The sequence below is a fragment of the Pyrus communis genome, chromosome 6, assembly GCF_963583255.1.
Source record: "Pyrus communis chromosome 6, drPyrComm1.1, whole genome shotgun sequence".
Classification (NCBI taxonomy): Eukaryota; Viridiplantae; Streptophyta; class Magnoliopsida; order Rosales; family Rosaceae; genus Pyrus; species Pyrus communis.
This window is the reverse complement of record NC_084808.1, coordinates 23,832,057-23,853,576: the sequence shown is the minus strand read 5'-3', so window position 1 is coordinate 23,853,576 and position 21,520 is coordinate 23,832,057. Positions and strand designations below refer to the sequence as shown.

Below are 21,520 nucleotides of genomic sequence, written 5' to 3'. Positions count from 1 at the left end.
ACTTGCTTTACCTTTGGCTCTTCTGAGTTTCGAAAGACTCTGGCCCCTATTAGAGATCTTGAACAATAATAATATTCCCCTTTTACCTTGGATTTCTTGAGGCTTTTCCCTGTTTCTTTCATATTTTTGTCTTTTCCAGCTGATAAAAACAAAAGATTTATATTTATCCTTTCCGAGCATATTAGGCGAGATTTTGTTTTCAAGTAAAGCGATACGCTACGTGTCTTAATACAAAGGAACAATTCGATAGTAAGCATGTGTTGATGAGTCAATTGATTTTGAGTCTTATGAATGAAATCCAAGCTACTCAACAAAATGATATATTTTCTCTTATTCTTCCATTTATTATATGACACGTGAAGTACCTGATTGAGTACCGGACACTTTAAAAAAAAAATTCTTGCATATTAGGCTATTTTATGTTAGTATCTTTTCATATATATCAACACTTATTCCTTTTTGTTTCCTACATCCTACCATATCTCAAGCAATCCCGGTCCCTCATGAGCATGGCCAAAGTTTTGGAATCTTATATAAAAGAAAAGAAAAGCAGTGTTAGGACGCATCCCAAACGCATATGGGTATTTTCGTTTTCTTTTCCTTCCAGGGTTCTATTATTCAGTTGGCCACCAGCTTAAATTTATATGCTTTTCTCTATTGGTGAAAGATTTCAATAGCTTATTATACTTTGAGTACAAAAGGCACCAAACAATTTGAGTAAAACATCAAATTATTGGTGGGATGAAGAAGGCAATGAACTTTCTAATTGATTTTTCTTGGTTCCGTACGTTATACTGTCTCCTTGGTTCCTCACTTTCGCTTCTGGGAAAAGTTAAAAAAAGCCAGTGATACTAGCTGGAGTATTAAGACTGAATTAACAAAATTATTATATGATAGTTCCTCGTATTATATTTATACAGATTGGAAAATTCTAGAACTATAATATTATGAAATTGTTACACCATTTTGATAGAATTGCAAGGCCCTCTTGGTTTTGCATGCAAGTCTAGATGATTTAAAGCAGAAGGAAAACTCACTTGCAACTTAAACGTTAAAGTGATAGAGCTCAAACTTATTACGGACTCTCAAGTGTTTTAATTTTCTTACATAACTTCACATAATTTGTTTTGATAATATTACCATATTGGCGTCCTAGTTGCAAGGTAAGTTATTCTCCTAAAAGTACCAATCATGTATGAGTACGTATGTTGATTCTATATGAATACTGAATGCCTAAACACAAAGAAAGTCATGAATATAATAATTCTAATACTCATTTAAGTAAACTTATTTGATGCATGCATGAAATTAATTAGTAATAAAGATAATCAAGTTATAACAAACAAACACTATATAACATGCATATGAATATGTCTCAGGGCAAACTATGCATGAATAACAAATATTCCTAGAGTAAGAATATCAACATAGCTAGGTAACCTTTCGAGAAGGTTAAAAAGGATTTCGAATGCGACCAGATACATGAATAGACAAGCCCTTGTCTCTAAAGAGTAGAAATATCAAATATTATAATATCTACTCTCTCTCCTGGCACTTTTTGGAGCAAACCCTAATGGAAGCAAGGTAGCAGCTACCACATATTGTTTTTGCACTTCTTTTCTCTCCATTTTAATTGCATGCATCAAACTATATAAACCCTAGCTAGCGAGCTTGAACTGAAACCAACAAACATCGAAGCCATTTCTCTCTTCTCTCCCATCCCCTCACAGCCAAGCTTACAGCCTCAACCTTTCGAAAATGGCCCTTGTTCCTCAGAATTTCCCTAAGGCCCCTGCACCTGCTCAGAATTATAATAACCCCCCTGTACCGGCTGCTCAGAATTATAACAACCCCCCTGCACCTGCTGCTCGGAATTATGATCAGGCCCCTGTACCAGCTGCTCAGAATTATACTCAGACCCCTGTACCAGCTGCTCAGAATTATACTCAGACCCCCATCCCAGCTGCTCAGAATTACAATCCGGCTCTTGTACCGGCTGCTCAGAATTATACGGCACCCGAAGCCCCAGGTGCTCAGAATTACTATGCGCCCCGTGCACCAGCTGGTCAGTATTACAATAATCCCACCGCCGGAGGACGCAGAGGCGGAGATCACTACAACCGCCCTCTGCTCAAAAATGGGCGTCGCCAATCTTCAACAACTTCTGATGACAGTATGCTGACCAACCAAATTCTGGCTAGTGACAAGTCTCATGCCCGTCCCTATGATGTCGCTCTTCTTTCTTTGAAACACATTCTTCAAACCGTCGACGTCATCCTGTCCCGCGTTACCCAACCTGACATCCCCGGCATTGTCACTGTAAGTTTGGTTCTAACGAGATAAAGACGATAAAATCACAATGGCATAAAAAACCACTACGTTGAAATTTTATAAATGATTTAGTTTATTTATGATACTTTGTTGCTCATAATGTGACATTGTTTGTGCATAATTAGGGAGCACCAGTGACACATGCCGATGCTTTGGAGCATGAGAAGGCTCTTCATGCTACCATGAATGGCCTCCAAGACAACTACGATGTTCCAACCAGCCTGTTTAATGAAATTTCCTGCGAGGTTTATAACATACATACTATAGCTTATAACTAGTTGTGGCGTTCATGTGATAGATACATAAATGTGAACGTGTATCACACGTTCAGACAACAATTAACTTGATTAATGGTCTAGATTCACAGTCGGTGACATAAAAAAAATCCTTTCTTGCTATAGATAATTAGCACTATTGCAAAACAATCAGCATTATGATTAACTTGTTCCTTTAATTAAATTTACAAAATAAGTGCCCGATTAATTGTCTTGGCACTCTATATGTGTGTGTGTGACAGATGTTCTGCAAGTGGCAGTCCGGGGAAGATGCCAACAAGATAACCATGGACATATTAGACATTGTGCAACACTACGACTGGGATGAGAAGGTTGTTCTTGCTTTGGGAGCTTTTGCTGTGAAAGATGGTGAATATTGGCTTGTGGCTCACCTTTACACCACCAATCCTCTTGCAAAAGCGGTTGGGCAGCTCAAGCAAGTGCAAGAGATACTGGAACGTGCCGGAACTAGCTTGAAGACCAAGTTTGACGCCTACAACAATCTGGTTAGGGCCGTGCTCAACGTGACCAAGTGCATTGTTCAGCTACATGACCTCCACCGCGATCCCCACTTGACAACTGAAGCAAAGTCAGCGGCTAACACTGCTCTTATCCCCACAGCTGTTTACTGGACGGTTCGGAGTATTGTAGTTGCTGGATCACAACTTTTGGGGATCACTGGCATGGGTCCTGAGTAAGTACTCGTTCTTCTGGATGCATGTGTGTGGTTTATATTCATAGTTTGACAACATTAATTAACATTTTTTGACAAGCAAGAAAACGTTATGTTAAAGTTATTATGTTTTCCGTTTATTTGGCTTTTATTAGGTATGTGACAGAGACATGGGAACTGTCATCCTTGGCTCATAAGCTCGAAAACATACACAGCCACCTCAAGGACAATCTCGACAGATTACAAGATATCATCCGTGAGTCGAGTTAACGAGTAGAGCTAGCTTATAATTAATTACCCTATATGTTGCAAATGCCTATCTAGAGACTAATGGTCTGATGGGATGCAGAGAGGAAGAAAGATGATGAAGCCTTAGCTGCAATTGCTTACATCTTGGAAACACCACACATTGATAACACCAAGCCTTTGAGGGTCTTGTTTTACAAGGACGATCTGCCTGCACTCTATGATTGCTACACCAAGAAGAGGGTTCGCTCTGAAATCTCACTTCTCTTCTATCCCCACAATATATATAATCAAATAGAATTGATCAACCAAGATCATTTTCAATATCATCAGGTCAACTAACCTTGATTGAAACAATTAATAAGGAAATAGAAGTGCTGAATGATTTCATGAAGGACTTAATTATTTTTAATCAAGTGAATTCTAACAAGCTCTAATTGATGATCTTTAATTAAGCCATGCATTTAACTTGCATTAACCACATACTTGGAAGGAAAATTAATGTCAGAGTTATGATTTCAATGTTTAATGAACCAATTAACGCCCTCATACCCAATGGATACAACAAACAGGTTGACATTGATGTGCTGAAGAGGAAGGTTGTGATACTGTTCCTTTCGGACCTAGACGTTGTCCACGAAAGCGAGTACATGATTGTGCAACAAATGTACATGGAAAAACGGCAGAACCCAACTAGGCCAGAGAGCCAGTACGAGGTTGTGTGGGTTCCTATTGTGGACATGTGGACTGAAGCCAAGTACCAGCAGTTTGAGGAAGTTAGAAGGAACATGGAATGGTTCACAGTGTTCCACCCTTCGGTTGTCTCTCCGACTGTCATCAGGTACATCAGGAAGCAGGATAAATGGAACTACGTCAAGAAGCCTCTGCTTGTGGTGATGGACCCTCAAGGCAAAATAGTGCACACCAATGCGGTTCACATGATGTGTGTTTTTGGAAGCATTGCCTTCCCTTTCACTAGCAACAGAGAGAAGTTGCTCTGGGACGAGGAGACATGGAGGATGGAGCTTTTGGCAGACTCCCTCGATCAAAACCTAATTACCTGGGTACATCCATATATATTCACTTTATAATATTTAGCATGCTATGTTGTCAAACTGTTAATTAGTGTCCGGAATATTGACAGTTTGATGGCATAACAGGTCACTGAATGTAACAAATACTAATTCTTGACATGACCGATTTCAGATCACAGAAGGGAAATACATTTGCTTGTATGGTGGGGAAGACATAGATTGGATCAGAAACTTCACAAGGTCAGCAAAAAAAGTGGCTCTAGAAGCTGGGATCCAGTTGGAATTGCTTTATGTGGGGAAGAGCAAGCCTAAGGAGAAAGTGGTCCGGAACATCATGAACGTCATCCAAGCCGAGAAGCTAAGCCACACTCTTGAGTGGAACCTCATCTGGTTCTTCTGGTTGCGTCTCGAGAGCATGTGGCAGTCCAAGGGACAACAGATTCAGTCCGAGGCTTTTCGGTCTGGTCAATTTAGGACCGACAACATAAAGAATGATGCAGTGATGCCGGGGATCATATCGATGCTGAGCTTTGGTTCAAGTGACCGCGGGTGGGCTGTGATTGGCGCCGGTTCATCAGAGATGTCTAAGGCTAATGGGGAGCACATGCATAGAAGTTTGAGGGAGTTTAACTTGTGGAATAGAAGGGTGACTGAGTTAGGGTTTGTGCCCGCACTGAATGAGTACCTGGCTGGGGTTTATAAAGAAGCTCCACATCACTGCACCAGTCTCATATTGCCTGCCACCGGACTCATGCCAGAGACTGTGGCCTGCGCTGAATGCGGCCGCCTCATGGAACGGTTCACCATGTTCCGCTGCTGCACTGATTGATGAGCTTCTGTTGCACCAGACCACAAGTGTGATTTTTATGATACGTTGAGTTTCCTTTGCTGATTACAGGCTGCTGCTGCTTTTCACTACTCGAAGTTTGCTATATTATGTATGACAATAAATGTGACATCTAAATTATGCTGGTGCATTAGGTGCCGCCTACAGTGTGTTTTCATATTATGATCCAATATTATCGCCATCAATAAATTTCAATTATTCATTTTTAATATGGGTTCATTTTAATACGTTATTAGAGTACTATTAGCATATCAAACTCGTTCACCAAATGATGCGGTAGTATTTGTTTGGTTAAACTTGGATCCACTTTGAATATTATTAGTTATTAACAAATAAGATATTGACACATATACTAACACATTATTTGACGAACAAAATAGTAAATAAATTTTGTGAATTTAACATTATTCATGTTACCGTTGTCATTTTTGTCTCCTAATTTGTTAGTATTGCCTCTGATGGCATGCGTGGCTGCATGTTAAGATTAATATACACAGAGATGATGAAAAATAGTTAATGAACTAAAGTAGTTCGTTTATTAAAGAATTATTAGAGAGATTATCTTAATTATTTAATTTACTGGGTACTATTTGACTTGAATTGTCGTTGCTATTCACTTTTAACAATCCACCCATTTGTGAAGAGCAAGGGCAAAGGCAAGGGCTCCATTCACAAATATATTTTTTATGCTTTGTAGGCTTGCTCTATGAAAACAAAACAATTGTCTAATTTCAATAATTTATTTCAAATGCAAGGTAATAGCATAGCATTACAACCCGTCAAAGATATGAAAATAGTATTATTCTTAGTAGTTCAGAATATGCTTCACAACGAATGACACTATTTTGTATTTCAGAGTATGCTTTCACAACATTTCAACATTCAGGATTTGTGATGTCAAAATTGAACTGCATTTGTGCTTGTAGTTGCTGAAAAAAAAATTGTGAAACATTTGAAATATACTAATAATGAAATGTTATTACCTCATTTGATAGATTATTGCCACTTCGACAAATTGCTTCCTATTTTGTGATGGCTTCTTGCTAAGATTTCAACTCCTTATGTAGATATTTGTACCAACATAATAGAGATTGCTTGGTCCTGCATGTGCCTTGAATTTGCTTGACAAATTGTGCATGAATCTTCATCCATATTTGTTGCACCCTCATCTCATTTCTTGTGACGAGGTCATGAGTAACATGCACCCAACATTCAAGCAAAGCAGCATCTTCCTTAATTGACCAATTTGTCCTCTTACTCATTTTTTGTAGTAACAAAAGGATTTGGGAAGCATAAACAAATATATGAGATTTTAGTATTGAGTTGTGGTGTGGGGAATGAAGAAGATGGTTGGATATTTATAGAAAAAAAATTGAGTTTTTTTTGGATTTTTTTACCATTAGAATAATTCTGACTGTTTTTCAAAATTAGTACCGTTGGATGCCCATGATTGCGCCAGGTGCATCTGCATTTTATTTTATTATTATTATTATTTTTTTTTTTTTTGCAAATTGTTTAACCATAGAAAATTCAATGGTTCATATCAATAAACCGTTGGAAATCCAATGCCCAAGGGGTGCGAATAAAAGAGCCATTTGGCTCTGTGGCTTGCTTGTGGGGGGACTTCACTCGATTGGTTGGCTGATATCACACTGACGTTGTCACTGCCCATGAGCTCAAACCCAAGTGTCAATTGCAAGGGCAGTTGATTGAGCATCCTGGAGCCCACCAATTAGCTTCCCAATTTTGCACCGGTGGACTACTTTTTCAAGGGACAGGGCAATTTAACCCAATTGCCCTTATAATTGGACTCCTAATGGACTTGCTCTAAGAAAATATTTATTGTTGGAGAACTTTTCCTCAATCTTATTTTTTTTTCCCTTATATGGACCATGGGAAAGAAAATCCAAGTAAAATTGGCCAATATCTATGTTCAAATTGTTGTGCTTTTGGCCGTACGGAATCGAGATTTAGATTACAACCGCTGCAAAATACAAACTACAGTTGAGCAGGATAAATATAAACAAGAAATAAAGACATGAAGAACTAACGAGATTCGACAAATTCTGCCTACGTTCCCTGAGAGATAATTCTCTCTACTATAAGAATAACAAGTACAAAATACACTCGAGTTAAATCAACATAACTCAAACCCTAAACCAGTCTTACAGTATTTCCCCAGATCTCACTCTCTCCAAATGATCGTTCACTCTTGCTCTCTTAGTTTCTCTCCTCCTATGTTCAACCCTCTTAATGTTTTCTAACTCAACCAGCTTATGCATGCCTTTACTTCTATAAACAGAAGCCTTGAGTTAGTCACCTTTCATATCCACCAAGCAGACATGCATTTACTGCATACTGAAGACTTGCTTCAACACACAACCACTTCACTATTACGTACATGGCTGTAATAGTAAATCTATGTCATGTATTCACACAGGTAAGTCAAACATAGCTGCTGCCTTCTCCTTGTAGCAATCTAATCATGTCTTTACTTTGAAGACTTGCACCGTTACACGCCATAACACCAACACAAGTTGGCCTTCAATTGTTGTAACACATGACACATGATATATGCGCCAATCCCCGCACAAATTGAAGCCCAACTGTCTAAGTAAAGAACAACAAAGCTCAAAATCACACGACAGCACCAGTAAAAGGAAACTGAAAGAAAAAATAAATCAGAAAAAATATTTGAAACTTGATGCAGACTCTGAATGTAACAGTGAGCACAGTAAAATGTGCGTCATGATGCCAGTAACTAAAAACATATTCCTGGAGTAAGAAGAATGTGTAGAAACTGACAGAGCCAAAGCCCATTTATCCAAACATCTGTATCTATATATTCTCTCAAGTACCGATGACAGTTTTTAGTTTAAACCCTAATGCAAGCAAGGTAGCAGCTGCACACCCCCTTTTTTTTCTTTACCCCTTTTATCACATCAAGTAATTACTATATAAACTCTAGCTAGCAAATACCAAATGCAACCAACACATTGAAACCATTGCCGGTCTTCTTCCATCTCCTCATAGCTTAGAAATCCCAACCTTATTCGGTAATGGCACTGGTACCTCACAATAAGGATGTCAACCCAACAAGCAGAGACGGCGGCCGTAATCGCGCTCCTCTGCTTAAAGATGGGCGCGACGGACATCGTCAGTATTCGACAACAGCTGATGACAGTGCATTGGTCAACCAAATTATGCTTACTGATAAATCTCATGACCATCCCTACGAAGTGCCTTCTCTTGCAGTCACACAAATTCTTCAAACCATTGAGGCCATTCTTTCGCGCGTCACGAAACCTGACATCCATGATGGCACTCTAGTCCCGGTCTGTCCATGCTTAATTTTGTCACTTAATTATGTACAGAGAATCTTTAGCTGCTGCTAATTTAGTTTCTTTCCTGTGTTGCTCGTCGATTATTTTGTTTCGATGTTTGTGTGTGAATTAGGGAGCATTAGTACCAGCTGCTATACATGCGGATGCTTTGGAGCATGGGAAGGCCCTCCATGCTAGCCTGAGTACCCTCCACGACAGCTTCGATGTTCCAAACACCGTGTTCAATGCGATTCAATGCGAGGTTTGCCTCTACATGTATACTTATTTTCCAATTGTGACGCAACATTATTCATAAGTTCTATTTAAATCGACAGTTTAATAATATAACGAACTTGTCAACTTTGTTGATTAATGTAATGGGAGACAGTTAATGTCCAAATCGCTGCAAGGGGAAGATGCAAACAAGACCGCAATGGACATACTAGACATTGTGCAACACTACGATTGGGATGAAAAGGTGGTGCTTGCCTTGGGAGCATTTGCGATCAAAGATGGCGAGTTTTGGCTCCTGGCTCAGCAATACACCACCAACCCACTCGCCAAAGCGGTTGGACAGCTTAAGCAACTGCACGAGATCTTGGAACGTGCGGGGACTAGTTTGAAATCGAAGTTTGATGCATACAACAATCTGGTTAGGGTCATATTCAAAGTGACCAGGACCATTGTTCACTTACAGGAGATTCACAACGACCCCCATTTGAGCCCCGAACTCAAAGCTACAGCTGCCACTGCTCATATGCCAACAGCTGTTTACTGGACAATTCGGGCTATTATAGTTGCTGCATCACAACTTCTGGGTATCACAGGCTCCGAGCCAGAGTAAGTTATTTTGTGGTTTGCTCTAATTTTTCAAGTAGAAAACTATGTGTACCTACTCAAGTAACTATATGCTGTATCAGGTACGTGACAGAGGTGTGGGAACTATCATCGCTGGCCCATAAGCTCGAAAACATATTCGATCACCTTGAAGAGATCCTCGACAGATTACATCAACTTATCCGTGCGTCTTAACCTAAAAAAGATAGAGTACTAATACTGATTAGGCTTCTCCTGCATAACTTGTTTATGTATAACTAAATAATGGTTATGTGATGCAGAGAAGAACAAAGAGGAGGATGCCTTCAATGCAATTGCACGCATCTTGGAAACACCACACATCGATAACTCAAAGCCTCTGAAGGTTTTGTTTTACAAGGATGATCAGCCTGCACTCTATGATTGCTACAACAAGAAGAGGGTTGGATTTAAAATCTCACTTTCTTTTCTCTTCTAGGAGCCACCATGTTTTGAATGTCTGACTCCCCCAATTAATTGAATTTTTTTCTTTCTGAAATACAGGTTGACATTGATGTGCTAAAGAGGAAAGTGGTGATTTTGTTCATCACAGACCTAGACGTTATCCACGAAAACGAGTACATGATTGTCCAACAAATGTACTTGGAAAAACAACACAACCCTACAAGGCCGGAGAGCCAGTACGAGGTTGTGTGGGTTCCAATTACAGATGTGTGGACTGAAGCCAAGTACCAGCAATTCGAGAGCCTAAGAAATAACATGGAATGGTACACCGTGTTCCACCCTTCGGTGGTGTCTCCGATTATGGTGAGGTACATCAGGGACCCGAGGAAGTGGAATTTTGCCAAGAAGCCTCTGCTTGTTGTGATGGATCCTCAAGGAAAAATTGTGCACAAGAATGCTGTCCACATGATGTGCATTTGGGGAAGCATTGCCTTCCCTTTCACTAGCCAGAAAGAGAGAATGCTTTGGGAAGAAGAAACATGGAGGATTGAGCTTTTGGCTGATGCCCTAGATCAAAACTTATATACTTGGGTACACACTATTCTATCGTATTTGCATCTTATATTGCCAAACTGTGAATATGAACCTGTTGTTTAAGATATTTCTTTTTAGAATGTGCAATCGAGATTCTTAAATGTGTGATATTTGCATGAATTTCAGATCACGGATAGGAAGTACATTTGTTTGTATGGCGGAGAAGACATCGAGTGGATCCGAAACTTCACAAGGGCAGCGAAAAACGTGGCTCTTGAAGCCGGGATTCAGTTGGAATTGCTTTATGTGGGGAAGAGTAAGGCTAAGGAGAAAGTCGTGAAGAACATCATCAACATCATTCAAGCTGAGAAGCTAAGCCACACCCTTGAGGTGAACCTCATTTGGTTCTTCTGGATTCGTCTCGAGAGCATGTGGCAGTCCAAAGGACAAATCCTAAGCGAGCAAAGCAGAACCCAAACTGATCACTTGAAAAGCGATCCCATAATGCAGGGGATCATATCGATGCTGAGCTTTGGCTCGAGCGACCGCGGATGGGCAGTGATCGCCTTTGCCTCAGCAGACATGTCCAAGGCCAACGGGGAGCACATGTTGAGAAGCTTGAGGGAGTACAACAACTGGAAAATAAGGCCAACTGAAATAGGGTTTATCCCGGCACTGAATGAATACCTAGAAGGGGTGCATAAACAGGCTCCACACCACTGCACTAGTCTTATTTTGCCTGCAACCGGAATCATGCCTGAGACAGTTGCCTGCGCTGAGTGCGGTCGTCTCATGGAGAGGTTCTCCATGTTCCGCTGCTGCACCGATTGAGCTTGAGCTCGACAGGCACCCGTCAGATTTCTATATACATTTGAATTTCGTAATTATATGCTGCTGCTACTTCGACACTATGAAAATAAATGTGACATCAAAAGGTCTCATCTATGGTCATTAGGGGGCCTTGTTGATGTGAATCTGGAACTTGTTACTATGCAATAAAGCAATATCTGCATCTTCCACTTTGATATGTTTTTTTGGTATTGTACGCCGGTTCACACTCCCGTTTTTTCTCTTGTTCGAAAACTTCCGTGCATTAAATCCACTTAAAATTCTAAATATTTTTGCTTTTCTCTCCCAGCAAACCCGTGCGTTCTCTCCCCCAGCAAGCCAGATCTGAAACCCTCCCAGCCGCCGCCCCTTAGGCTCGGCGGCATCCCGACTCCCACCTTCTTCTAGCCCTCTTTCCCTCTCCCCCTTCCTTTTCCACCCTCTGCATTTTCCCTCTTCCTCCTTGATAAAACTCAAAATCCTATCGTATCTCAACCTTGGCAGTGGAGCTATGTAGGATAGAGCGAGAGGTAGAAGAAGCAAAAGCCTCGTGTATATTTTTTATTAATAAAATGATATTGCCTTTACAAAAGCAAGAGAGCTATTGCTCTATTTAAAGTAAGAGTAATGTTATTACATACCATGTTTTTATATCACATTTTCATATCATCTTAGGTGACATCTAATGTAGACAATCATATTATTTGAAAATTTTGCAAAACCCAAGGAAAGAAAGGAGAAAGACTCTTCGTATACCACAATTATCATTTAATTAACTAGTTTTTTTAACTATTAGTTTATTAAATAAGGAACTAAATTTAAAAATCTGATTAAGTGGTTGTCCACCTCAAATGCCACCTAAGATGGTATGAAAATGTGGTACAAAAACATGGTATGAATAGCATTACTTTTAGAGTAATGTTATTCATATCATGTTTTTGTACCATATTTTCATACCACCTTAGGTGGTATTTGAAGTGGACAACCACATCATTTAAATTAATCAAATTTTTAAATTTAGTTCATTATTTAATAAACTAATAATTAAGAAAAACTAGTGAATTAAATGATATTGTGGTATACGAGGAGTCTTTCTACTTCATTTCCTTAAGTTTTACAAATTTTTCAAATCATGTGGTTGTCCACATCAGATGTCACCTAAAATGATATAGAAATGTGGTATAAAAATATGGTATGAATAACATTACTCTTCTATTTAAGCCTTTAGCACACAAGAAGTGCCAAATGGACAATCCACTAATAGCTAACGATTGAAAAGAATAGTTATAACAGAAATTTAAACTTCTAAACACAGTGATTAAGCTGCTACTTAGTACTACGGTTTAGTAAGTATTTGTCTTCACTTGTAAGTGATAGATCTTAGGTTCGATTCTTGTCAAATGCGAATTTGAACCACATTATTTCTAGCTCATTATAAGACTAAGCCCGATACCTCCCCTTAGTGTGAATAATATCGTTTGTTCCAAAAAAAAAAATTTCAGCGACGAAGTTGAAAAACCCCAAATTAACATATCTTATCACTCCATCCTTCACACTTAACAAGTTTAGTTTCTGCATTTTTCTCTCTTTTGACCTTTTGTTTTGGGTTTCCTTAAGCTTTGTTCCTTGAACTTTGTCTCAATGAGCTTACTTTGTTGCTACTTTCCTTTGCACGTCCTCAAATCTCTGCTACTCGACATGTGTGTCTTCCCTCAAGTGTTAGGTGGTTGTTAAAGTATTTTTAGTACTATTTGGTAAGATTATGGAAGCGCTCACTATGCCCCCATTTTCCGTTGATCTAGTTGTTTTGTTAGTTGTTTCGTTTGTTCGTTCTCTTGGTGGTGTTGGCTCCATCTGCTAGCTACTGGTTTCCATTCCAGTTTTAGGGTTTTCAATTGTTGTTCAGATGACTTATTTTCGTTTTTGCTTTGAACTTGTATTTAGGTTGTGAGCTGACTTTTGGGTTCTCCTTTCTTTATAATAGTTTTTTTATTTAATAAAAGTAATCTAGTTTGACCAAAAAAAAAAAACTGCATAACATTCATAGCAATTACAAAACAAAAAAAAAAATACAGTTACAAAATTAGGGCTTCAGTGTGTGTAACATTCAGATCATTGACACTAAGGTCTCACTGAAATCCGCTAAGATATTGAAAATTTTCATCATAAGCCCAATTTGGAAGAAAACTCTTGTGCGTTTCTTGTCCAACCATTCACCGTCAAAGTAAATCAAAATCCAAAAGTCACGTGCCATTACAATTAGGTCAAATAATTAAGGGTAAAGTACAAAAAACTACCTCAACGGTCAAATGACACTTTCATACTTCATCTTTTAAAATTGACAATGTCGTACCTCATCTTACGAATTTGTATCAATGTTATACCTTCCGTTAGCTTGGCCGTTTATTTCTCAGTCAAATGCTGACGTGGCTTGATCCGCGACCCTTTTTTATTAAAAAATTACTAAAAACAAAAAAAATCATTTAATATTATTTAAATATTAAAATAATAAATAAAAGTTTTTTTTTTTTTTTTTATAAAAAAAAACTAACATCAATTCGTCCCTTCCCCCCCTTTCTCCCTTCTCCCCATCTTCATCTTCTTCCCCTTTCTGCAACTGCAACCCAGAAAAACAAAAGAGAAGAAAAAAAAAAAAACCAATTTGTTTTCCCTGCTTCTCACCCCCTCTTCTCCCCACACCCACGCACCCAACCTCCCCACCTTCGCACCCCACCCTCTGTACCCAACCTCGCACCCACTACCTACAACCCAAAAAAAAAAAAAAAAAAAAAACCAGAAAAAAACCCATTCTCCTGGGCGAGGAGAAAATGGGCGGCGGGGGTGCCGGGGGGGGGGGGGGGGGGGGGGGGGGTTGGGTTGGGGGAATGGGTGTGGAGGGGAAAGGGTGGGTGAGAGGGGGGGAAGACGAACTGGGTTTTTTTTTTGTTTTTTTTTCTTCTCTTCTTCTTCTTCTTCTGCAGGTTGGGTGGGTGGGTGAAGGGTTTCCCGTTGTTTTTTTTTTTCTTCTCTCTTCTTCTGCTTCCCTATTTTTCTTCTTCTGCATGTTGGGTGGGTGGAGGGGACGGGTTTGCCGTTGTTTTTTTTTTTTTTTCTTTTCTCTTCTTCTTCTGCGGGTTGGGTGGGGGGGGGGGGTTTTGTTTTTTTTTTTTTTTCCTTCTCTCTTTTTCTGCTTCCCTCTTCTTCTTCTTCTTCTTTTGCAAGGGGGACGAACTGGGTTTCCCATTGTTGTTTTTTTTTTTTTTTTGTTTCCTTCTTCTTCCTCCTCCTTTCTAGGTTGCAGGGGGTTGGGTTTGTGGTGGGGGGAGGGGGGATGAACTGGGTTTGGTTTGGTTTGGGTTTTTTTGTTTTTTTTTTTTCTCTTCTTCTTCTTCTTTCTCCTTCTTTTCTGAGTTGCAGGAAGATGATGGGGAAGAGAGAGCGGGAAGATGCACGAAAGGAGAGGTTTGTTTTTTATTTTTTATGTACTTTTTTATTATTATTTTAATATTTAAATAATATTAAATGATTTTTTTTGTTTTTAATAATTTTTTTATTAATTTTTTAATAAAAATGGATCCGGATCAAGCCACGTCAGCATTTAATTGAGAAATAAACGGTCAAGCTAACGGAAGGTATAACATTGACACAAATTCGTAAGATGAGGTATGACATTGTCAATTTTAAAAGATGAGGTATGAAAGTGTCATTTGACCCATAGTTGAGGTAGTTTTTTGTACTTTGACCAATAATTAAAGGGATCTTTAAAGAAAAGCTCTGTTCATTTTAATAAAAAAATCATATTTTTATACTAAAAATTAATCATAATATTATTTACTTTAATCTTTATTTTGTTATTAAACAAAACCAGGTTAGACAAGGAGAAGCCAGAAGAGTGCTCAGACAGCCAAGGGTTGGTAATCAACTTCTGGTTTGTTAAACCCAGATCAGAAACTCTAGTCCATGATAAAATGCTTCATCAATGGACAAAGTTAAACACAATTAAGACAGACCCAAATTAAAATTAGCAACAAAAAAACAGAAACACAAACGAATCAAAAACCTTAAACAATAAAAATTAAGGAGCTCAGACACATCCCTTAATAATCAGCTTCTGGTTCTACTAATTACCAGATCAGAACTACAGCCAAGGGTTTGTTTCATCGTCATTGCTCAATCACTTTCAAATTTCATACTAAAAATACTATTAAAAAATAAAAATAAAAATAAAATGAAAAGAATAATAATAATAATAATAATAATAATAAAAAGAAAATTTTGTACCAGGCGACAGGTAACACAGTGCAAAAGCAAAAAGCTGGCACGGTGCTGTTTAGTACCGGTAATTCTTAATTTTAATCTACGCTCCGGAAACTAGAACATCCCCAACCCGATCGAAATTTACGGGGCGTTCACCATATGAAGCAACTACGACAATTTCGAAGAAAACACCGACAGTGATTTGTAAGACAATGTCTCGACTCCGGCCCAAAACCAGACAACAACCTACGACCATTTCGAAAAATGCGTGGCTGTTTTTGATGAATTTGGGATGGAAACCGAAGCTGATTTACGCTTCCGTTGACACGTCCTTATGGAACTACAAACCAGCCGATGAACGTAACGCCTATCAGAAGCGACCCACAAACCCTAAATTTGAACACTTGTAAGTGCTAGTCAGAGTAAAAAATGGAGATGCATACCCAGAGGAGCGGCGGCTACGGAAGTTAGGGTTGGGGGGATCGCAGGGACGCGGGTTTATATAGAAGAACGCGGCGGGTTGGACGTACACCAGAAACCCTTTGTTTTTGCGGTATAACGATAATGCCATTAGGGCCGCGGAAGGAAACTCTTGTAGTTTGTGGGTCTGGGCTTAGTTGTAGTCTTGGTTGGGTTGGGCCTGAGCCCGTTTGTTTAAGATCCAGGCTTCAATTGCGCAACTTTGTGAGGAACTCAAGCAAGAAGAAATAAAAATGAAAGCATAAAAAATGCCCCCATGCAGGATCGAACTACAGACCTTCAGTTTACAAGACTGACGCTCTACCACTGAGCTATAGGGGCTTCTTGATAAAATTCTCCAAAAATCCATATAATTAATCGTGCTTACACTTTCAGAGCCCACTTTTTTTTTTGGTTTTTTTTTTTTAAAAATCAAGACAGAGCCCACTTAGTTTTGAAGTAAGAGGCTTAGCTTTTGGGTCCCTGAATTATGAATTATCGGCAGCGAAAAGCACAAGTACTAGTACTAGATTGAGCAACTTTTAAGCTGATATATAAATAATAGGGGTTTTATCACAAATGATTCTTGAAATTGACACATCCCATCAAGATAGTCTCTAAAATTGAAAATTAACCAATGTAATCCCTGAAAATGGATGTCACAAATCAATATGATCATTCCGTTACTTTTGTAAAAAAATCTATTATAAGCTAATATGGCACCATATAGATTAAAAATGCTTAAATAATAAAAAAAATTATTTTAATATAATTAAAAACGAAAAAAACAAGAAGTTGAACACAATGCGGTAACAAAACCCACACAAGAACTTTGACCAGAAAAAAAAAACCCAAAACATAAACCAATTAATTAATTTTAATCCCATAGTTACCGCTACAAGAAACCCTTATCCTGCTCCAGCTTCTCCATTGTTGGAGCCTGCAAGCTAATCTCCACATCAATGCTCCTCCCGCCGCTCTTCCCCTGGTACAAATACACCTTCCCGTCGAGCTGATTGTTCGACCCGATTCTCATCCCCTCGGGTTTTCCCCATCCAAAATCCACCTCATAGAGACCTGGAATCTCAGCCAGCTCCCCACCGCCACGCAGTTCACTTCCGCGTCCTTCAACTCGAAAAGCTTCTGCGAGCTTTTCCACTTCGTGCTCCTCTAATCAATCGTTTCGCATTGTTCCCCTCGATTGCCTTCTGGATGATCGATTCTTTCGCGTTTTTAATTATATTAAAATAAATTTTGTTTTCTATTATTTGAATATTTTTAATTAATATGGTAAATATTTAATTATATTTGTGTGACCCAATTATGCATTACGTCAGCACATAATAGATTTTTTGACAGAATGATAACGAAATGATCATATTAATTGACGACACTTATTTTCAAAAATTATATTGATTGATTTTTAATTTTATGAATCATCCCGTACAAATCCTAAATATAATTGCTAGTGACACTTGTGGGCCTATCAATTTTACGGCTAATTGCAAAAGACTTGTCACTCGGACGTCTCGTCCGTTTCAGACGTGTGGCCGTTGAGTTTCACATGTGGAAGAATCTGCTCTCATACCATGAAAAAAGTTAAGGCATCATATATAAAACCAATTGGCAATATGAAGAGTAGTCAGCAATGTGAGATTTATTCTCAACACGCTTTTAATGTGTGACGAATTTTTAAACCTAACATGTGAATAACACAACTTAAGTAATGTGAAATACATTTGACAGTTGGACTTCGTATTAAATACGGTGGATTGTTGTAGACAGCCATATACTATAGTTTCATAACATATGCTATGAGAGAGGTTGGTTGAAACTCGAAAGAGACAGTGACCTTGTTTGCTTGCATGCAACAACTTTCAGAAAAAACTGGGACATAAAGAATAATAAGGCCACTACTTGAATTGTTTGTGGATAAGAGTTTTAAAAGGAAAAGATTTTCTGATCATCTGCAGTGCCAATGCCATAGTGGAGAACAATGCTCCCATCATGTTTTTGGATTTCTTTCTTTCTTTCCCGGTGTCCCGAAGAGGAGCACGTACGTCTACAATAACATTAATACATAAAATATATATATATATATATATATATATATATATATATATATATATGCAAACAACTGGTAGATATTTGATGGAACAGCAGGGCAAAGATAGAATGGATGAGATTTGTAGGCCAGCAAGTTGGCAACTTGAGCCAGAAAGTAGCCAAATATATATATATTGTGATGCGAAGTGGTCAACGACTCAAAGGGAGAGGAATATTACTCATGGTGCATGCATATCCTCACTTAACTACAAACAAAATAATATGATACAACGAATGACTTCTTACACACAACGAGCTATTTCTTTTTGCATTTGTAAATTATAGTCTCACACGTTTTTCACATCGACAGAATGACAGAGAGAAAAAGAGTTGAAATGACTTCAACTACTGTCGAAGCTTTTTATGATAAAATTTCACATCAATCGAACTCTCCAAGTGACACTTAACAAGTTGGAGACAATGGTGTCACCAAAAGGATATTTGATCCGTCTCTCTTGATAATTTGACATGAATTTGATTGTAACTCACAAAAATCACAATATATAAGAAAGCATACATGTTCTGTGGAGAGGTCAACGACTCAAACGCTAGTGAATTATAGTGGGCGCCTTTCAATTCATACTGAATCCAAAAATGCGTTATTAATCACTAGGGTTTGTCTCCTGTCTGAAGGTAGCCATCGGTCGATAATAATTTAGAATGGTTGTCCTTCTTGTTGCAGATTAATCAACGCAATATGTTCAAGGAGGAGGATTTAATTAATTAAGAGATTTATTGTCATAAGAGATATACCCAATGGCTACTTATCCAAGCTCCAAACCACAAAATCCAACCAAGGGTTCAACACTATTATTTCTTGATATTCTTTCGTCGGGAGATTATTTCTCAATTTATTTTCATTCCAAATTGAGTTTAATTGAATATAAAATTAGAAATCAATTGGTTCTGTTTAAATTGAGAAATTTCTCAATGTGATCAGAATACGAGACGGTACGTCACATTTTATCATATAATTTGTGGAATTTTTTTTTTCATATGCCTCTCCAATTGTATAATTACACATGGTGTACCACCCCACAGCTGCACGCTAAAAAATCTCTCATCTAAATCGCCCTTCTTTTATAAAAAAGACAATGAGGAGACAGCTTCGTATTAATTAAGCTTAAGCTTTTGAAGCTGTCTACTAATTGTATCCAAACAAGCCGAAACTGAGATTGATGAACCACTAAACCACCATCTAATTAAGCCTCATAGTCATATGATTAATACATCTGCGTGGATTTGCGTGTAAAACAGAACTAATATACTCATTATTCTATAAACCACCCAGAGTTTCAGAAGTACTTCACCAATTAATAATGAGTAATTTCGTGCAAGACTACTAACTTAATCTTAATTAAGTGATCCTAATTAATTAAGTTATTTGGAACAAATTAAGGCGCAATGCAAGGGGAGACGCAAAGGGTGCCTTGTGATATGGAATGCATTGTACATTTAATTTCCCAATCAATATATGCATGAACACAATTACGAGAGATTTTTCAATGTAATCGGAACATGAGATGATATACCACGTATCATTATGCAAATAATGAGATATGTGTGTTAAAAAGTTAATAACTTAAAAAATAAAATTTATTACCACTTATATAAAAACACATAATGTACTTTTTTTCGTGTTCCGGTCAAAATGAAAAAATTCTCCACAATTACAAGTTAAAGTTAATTAAAATATTAGTAACGAGCTTTGTTAGACATTGATTGGTCGATTAATCGCGTCCTTGGAGGCTGTTATGCAGTAAAGCACATGGATTAACAAAGTGTTTTTTATCTTCATCTGCTGAGGTCTAGTACTCTTATTCCAGCTCTTCAATATATTATTCTTCTAAATCAAGGTAATTGAAAAGGGCTGTAGATTAAAACATTTAATTCTTTCTGCAATTTTCTTTTAGGGTAAAGAACTCCCTTTGACTGTGTAAAAGAGTAATGTTAATGCATGTTACATGCCTATATATTTCTTTGGAATGCACGTCATATTTTATGTACCATATTTGTACTACATTTTTAATCGAGGTAGAACTCACCAACACATGAGATCTCATTGCTATTAGAGAGACGGTACATATGTGGTATGAAAAATATGTAAGAGTTGCATTTTTGTGGATTATTAGTAAAGTTTACGTTAAGGATAAGGGTAATGGACTAAATTTATAGACAAAATTTGCAAACCAAATGATATATCACCAATAGAAAATGAGCATGCTTATCAACGCTTAAGTAATAATCTAGTCATCAACTTCTATGTCACTTAATTTGCAAAATTTTGTCTACAAATTTAATCTTCCTAAAATTACCCTTAGGTTTATGAGTTATTTTGAAGGAAAGGGATCTGGAGAGGATCATTTCCACCTAATCCTCCTCATCAAACAATTCGGATGTCACATCCCGACCCGGGGCGGACCACTTCCCGGGCCTGCTCCACCACCATAGCACGATATTGTCCGCTTTGGGCCCCGACCATGCCCTCACAGTTTTGTTTTTGGGAACTCACGAGCAACTTCCCAGTGGGTCACCCATTATGGGATTGCTCCAGCCTCCTTCTCGCTTAACTTCGGAGTTTATACGGAACCCGAAGCCAGTGAGCTCCTAAAAGGCCTCGTGCTAGGTAGGGATGGTAATATACATATAAGGATCACTCCCCTGGGTGATGTGGGATGTCACAATCCACCCCCGTTAGGGGCCCGACGTCCTCGTCGGCACACCACGGCCAGGGTTAGGCTCTGATACCAAATTGTCACATCCCGGCCCGGGGCGGACCACTTCCCGGGCCCGCTCCACCACCGTAGCACGATATTGTCCGCTTTGGGCCCCGACCATGCCCTCACGGTTTTGTTTTTGGGAACTCACGAGCAACTTCCCAGTGGGTCACCCATCATGGGATTGCTCCAGCCTCCTTCTCGCTTAACTTCGGAGTTCCTACGGAACCCGAAGCCAGTAAGCTCCCAAAAGGCCTCGTGCTAGGTAGGGATGGGAATATACATATAAGGATCACTCCCCTGGGTGATGTGGGATGTCACACCGGACCCTTGAAATTTGATCCAACGGCTAAAATTATTATAACTTTTAAAGTGGGCCCGTATTTTTAACCGTTGGATCAAATTTCAAGAATCTGAATTGTTTGATGAGAAGGATTAGGTGAAAATGATCCCTTTCCTATTTTGAAATATTAGCCTTTTTGAGTTTTATGGTTTTCGCTAAAAAATTTGGTGACATGGGGTTTAAAAAAAAAAAAAAAAAAATTAGGGCATTTTTATTACGAATTGAATTTTTATTTGATTGGAATTATTAGCCGATTAAATAGTGATTGATTTTGTAAATTATTTTGC

At 38.4% G+C, this 21,520-nt stretch overlaps 2 protein-coding genes and 3 non-coding genes across 5 annotated transcripts; 2 read left to right on the top strand and 3 right to left on the bottom strand.

Annotated features, from left to right (window-relative positions):
• The first annotated feature begins 1,558 nt into the window (after window positions 1-1,558).
• LOC137737909 (protein SIEVE ELEMENT OCCLUSION B-like) lies at window positions 1,559-5,615 on the top strand. Its single transcript, XM_068477491.1, has 7 exons — window positions 1,559-2,319; window positions 2,457-2,576; window positions 2,849-3,300; window positions 3,435-3,535; window positions 3,629-3,768; window positions 4,098-4,589; window positions 4,732-5,615. Exons 1-7 carry the CDS (start codon window positions 1,759-1,761, stop codon window positions 5,386-5,388), a joined length of 2,523 nt encoding a protein of 840 aa, XP_068333592.1. The 5' UTR covers window positions 1,559-1,758; the 3' UTR covers window positions 5,389-5,615.
• A 2,695-nt stretch (window positions 5,616-8,310) lies between these two features.
• On the top strand, window positions 8,311-11,535 carry LOC137738189 (protein SIEVE ELEMENT OCCLUSION A-like). The gene is made up of 7 exons (XM_068477818.1): window positions 8,311-8,741; window positions 8,863-8,991; window positions 9,118-9,569; window positions 9,650-9,750; window positions 9,848-9,987; window positions 10,089-10,580; window positions 10,710-11,535. The coding sequence occupies exons 1-7, from the start codon at window positions 8,466-8,468 to the stop codon at window positions 11,352-11,354; spliced, it is 2,235 nt and encodes a 744-aa protein (XP_068333919.1). The 5' UTR covers window positions 8,311-8,465; the 3' UTR covers window positions 11,355-11,535.
• Window positions 11,536-13,437: 1,902 nt separating this feature from the next.
• On the bottom strand, window positions 13,438-13,524 carry LOC137738535 (small nucleolar RNA R11/Z151). Its single transcript, XR_011068978.1, has one exon. It is a non-coding gene; the product is annotated as a small nucleolar RNA R11/Z151 (small nucleolar RNA).
• A 2,100-nt stretch (window positions 13,525-15,624) lies between these two features.
• LOC137738546 (small nucleolar RNA snoR137) lies at window positions 15,625-15,777 on the bottom strand. The gene has a single exon (XR_011068988.1). It is a non-coding gene; the product is annotated as a small nucleolar RNA snoR137 (small nucleolar RNA).
• Window positions 15,778-16,337: 560 nt separating this feature from the next.
• Window positions 16,338-16,409, bottom strand: TRNAT-UGU (transfer RNA threonine (anticodon UGU)). Its single transcript has one exon. It is a non-coding gene; the product is annotated as a tRNA-Thr (tRNA).
• Window positions 16,410-21,520: the final 5,111 nt, after the last annotated feature.

What these genes read in the sequence shown, in the direction of transcription:
- LOC137737909 (XM_068477491.1), top strand. Translation starts at nt 1,759, where the DNA reads ATGGCCCTTGTTCCTCAGAATTTCCCTAAGGCCCCTGCACCTGCTCAG. An exon ending in ACATCCCCGGCATTGTCACT is followed by an intron (nt 2,320 to 2,456) that starts GTAAGTTTGGTT and finishes GTGCATAATTAG; the next exon opens with GGAGCACCAGTGACACATGC. An exon ending in ATCAAAACCTAATTACCTGG is followed by an intron (nt 4,590 to 4,731) that starts GTACATCCATAT and finishes GACCGATTTCAG; the next exon opens with ATCACAGAAGGGAAATACAT.
- LOC137738189 (XM_068477818.1), top strand. Translation starts at nt 8,466, where the DNA reads ATGGCACTGGTACCTCACAATAAGGATGTCAACCCAACAAGCAGAGAC. An exon ending in CAGATTACATCAACTTATCC is followed by an intron (nt 9,751 to 9,847) that starts GTGCGTCTTAAC and finishes TATGTGATGCAG; the next exon opens with AGAAGAACAAAGAGGAGGAT. An exon ending in ATTGCTACAACAAGAAGAGG is followed by an intron (nt 9,988 to 10,088) that starts GTTGGATTTAAA and finishes TCTGAAATACAG; the next exon opens with GTTGACATTGATGTGCTAAA.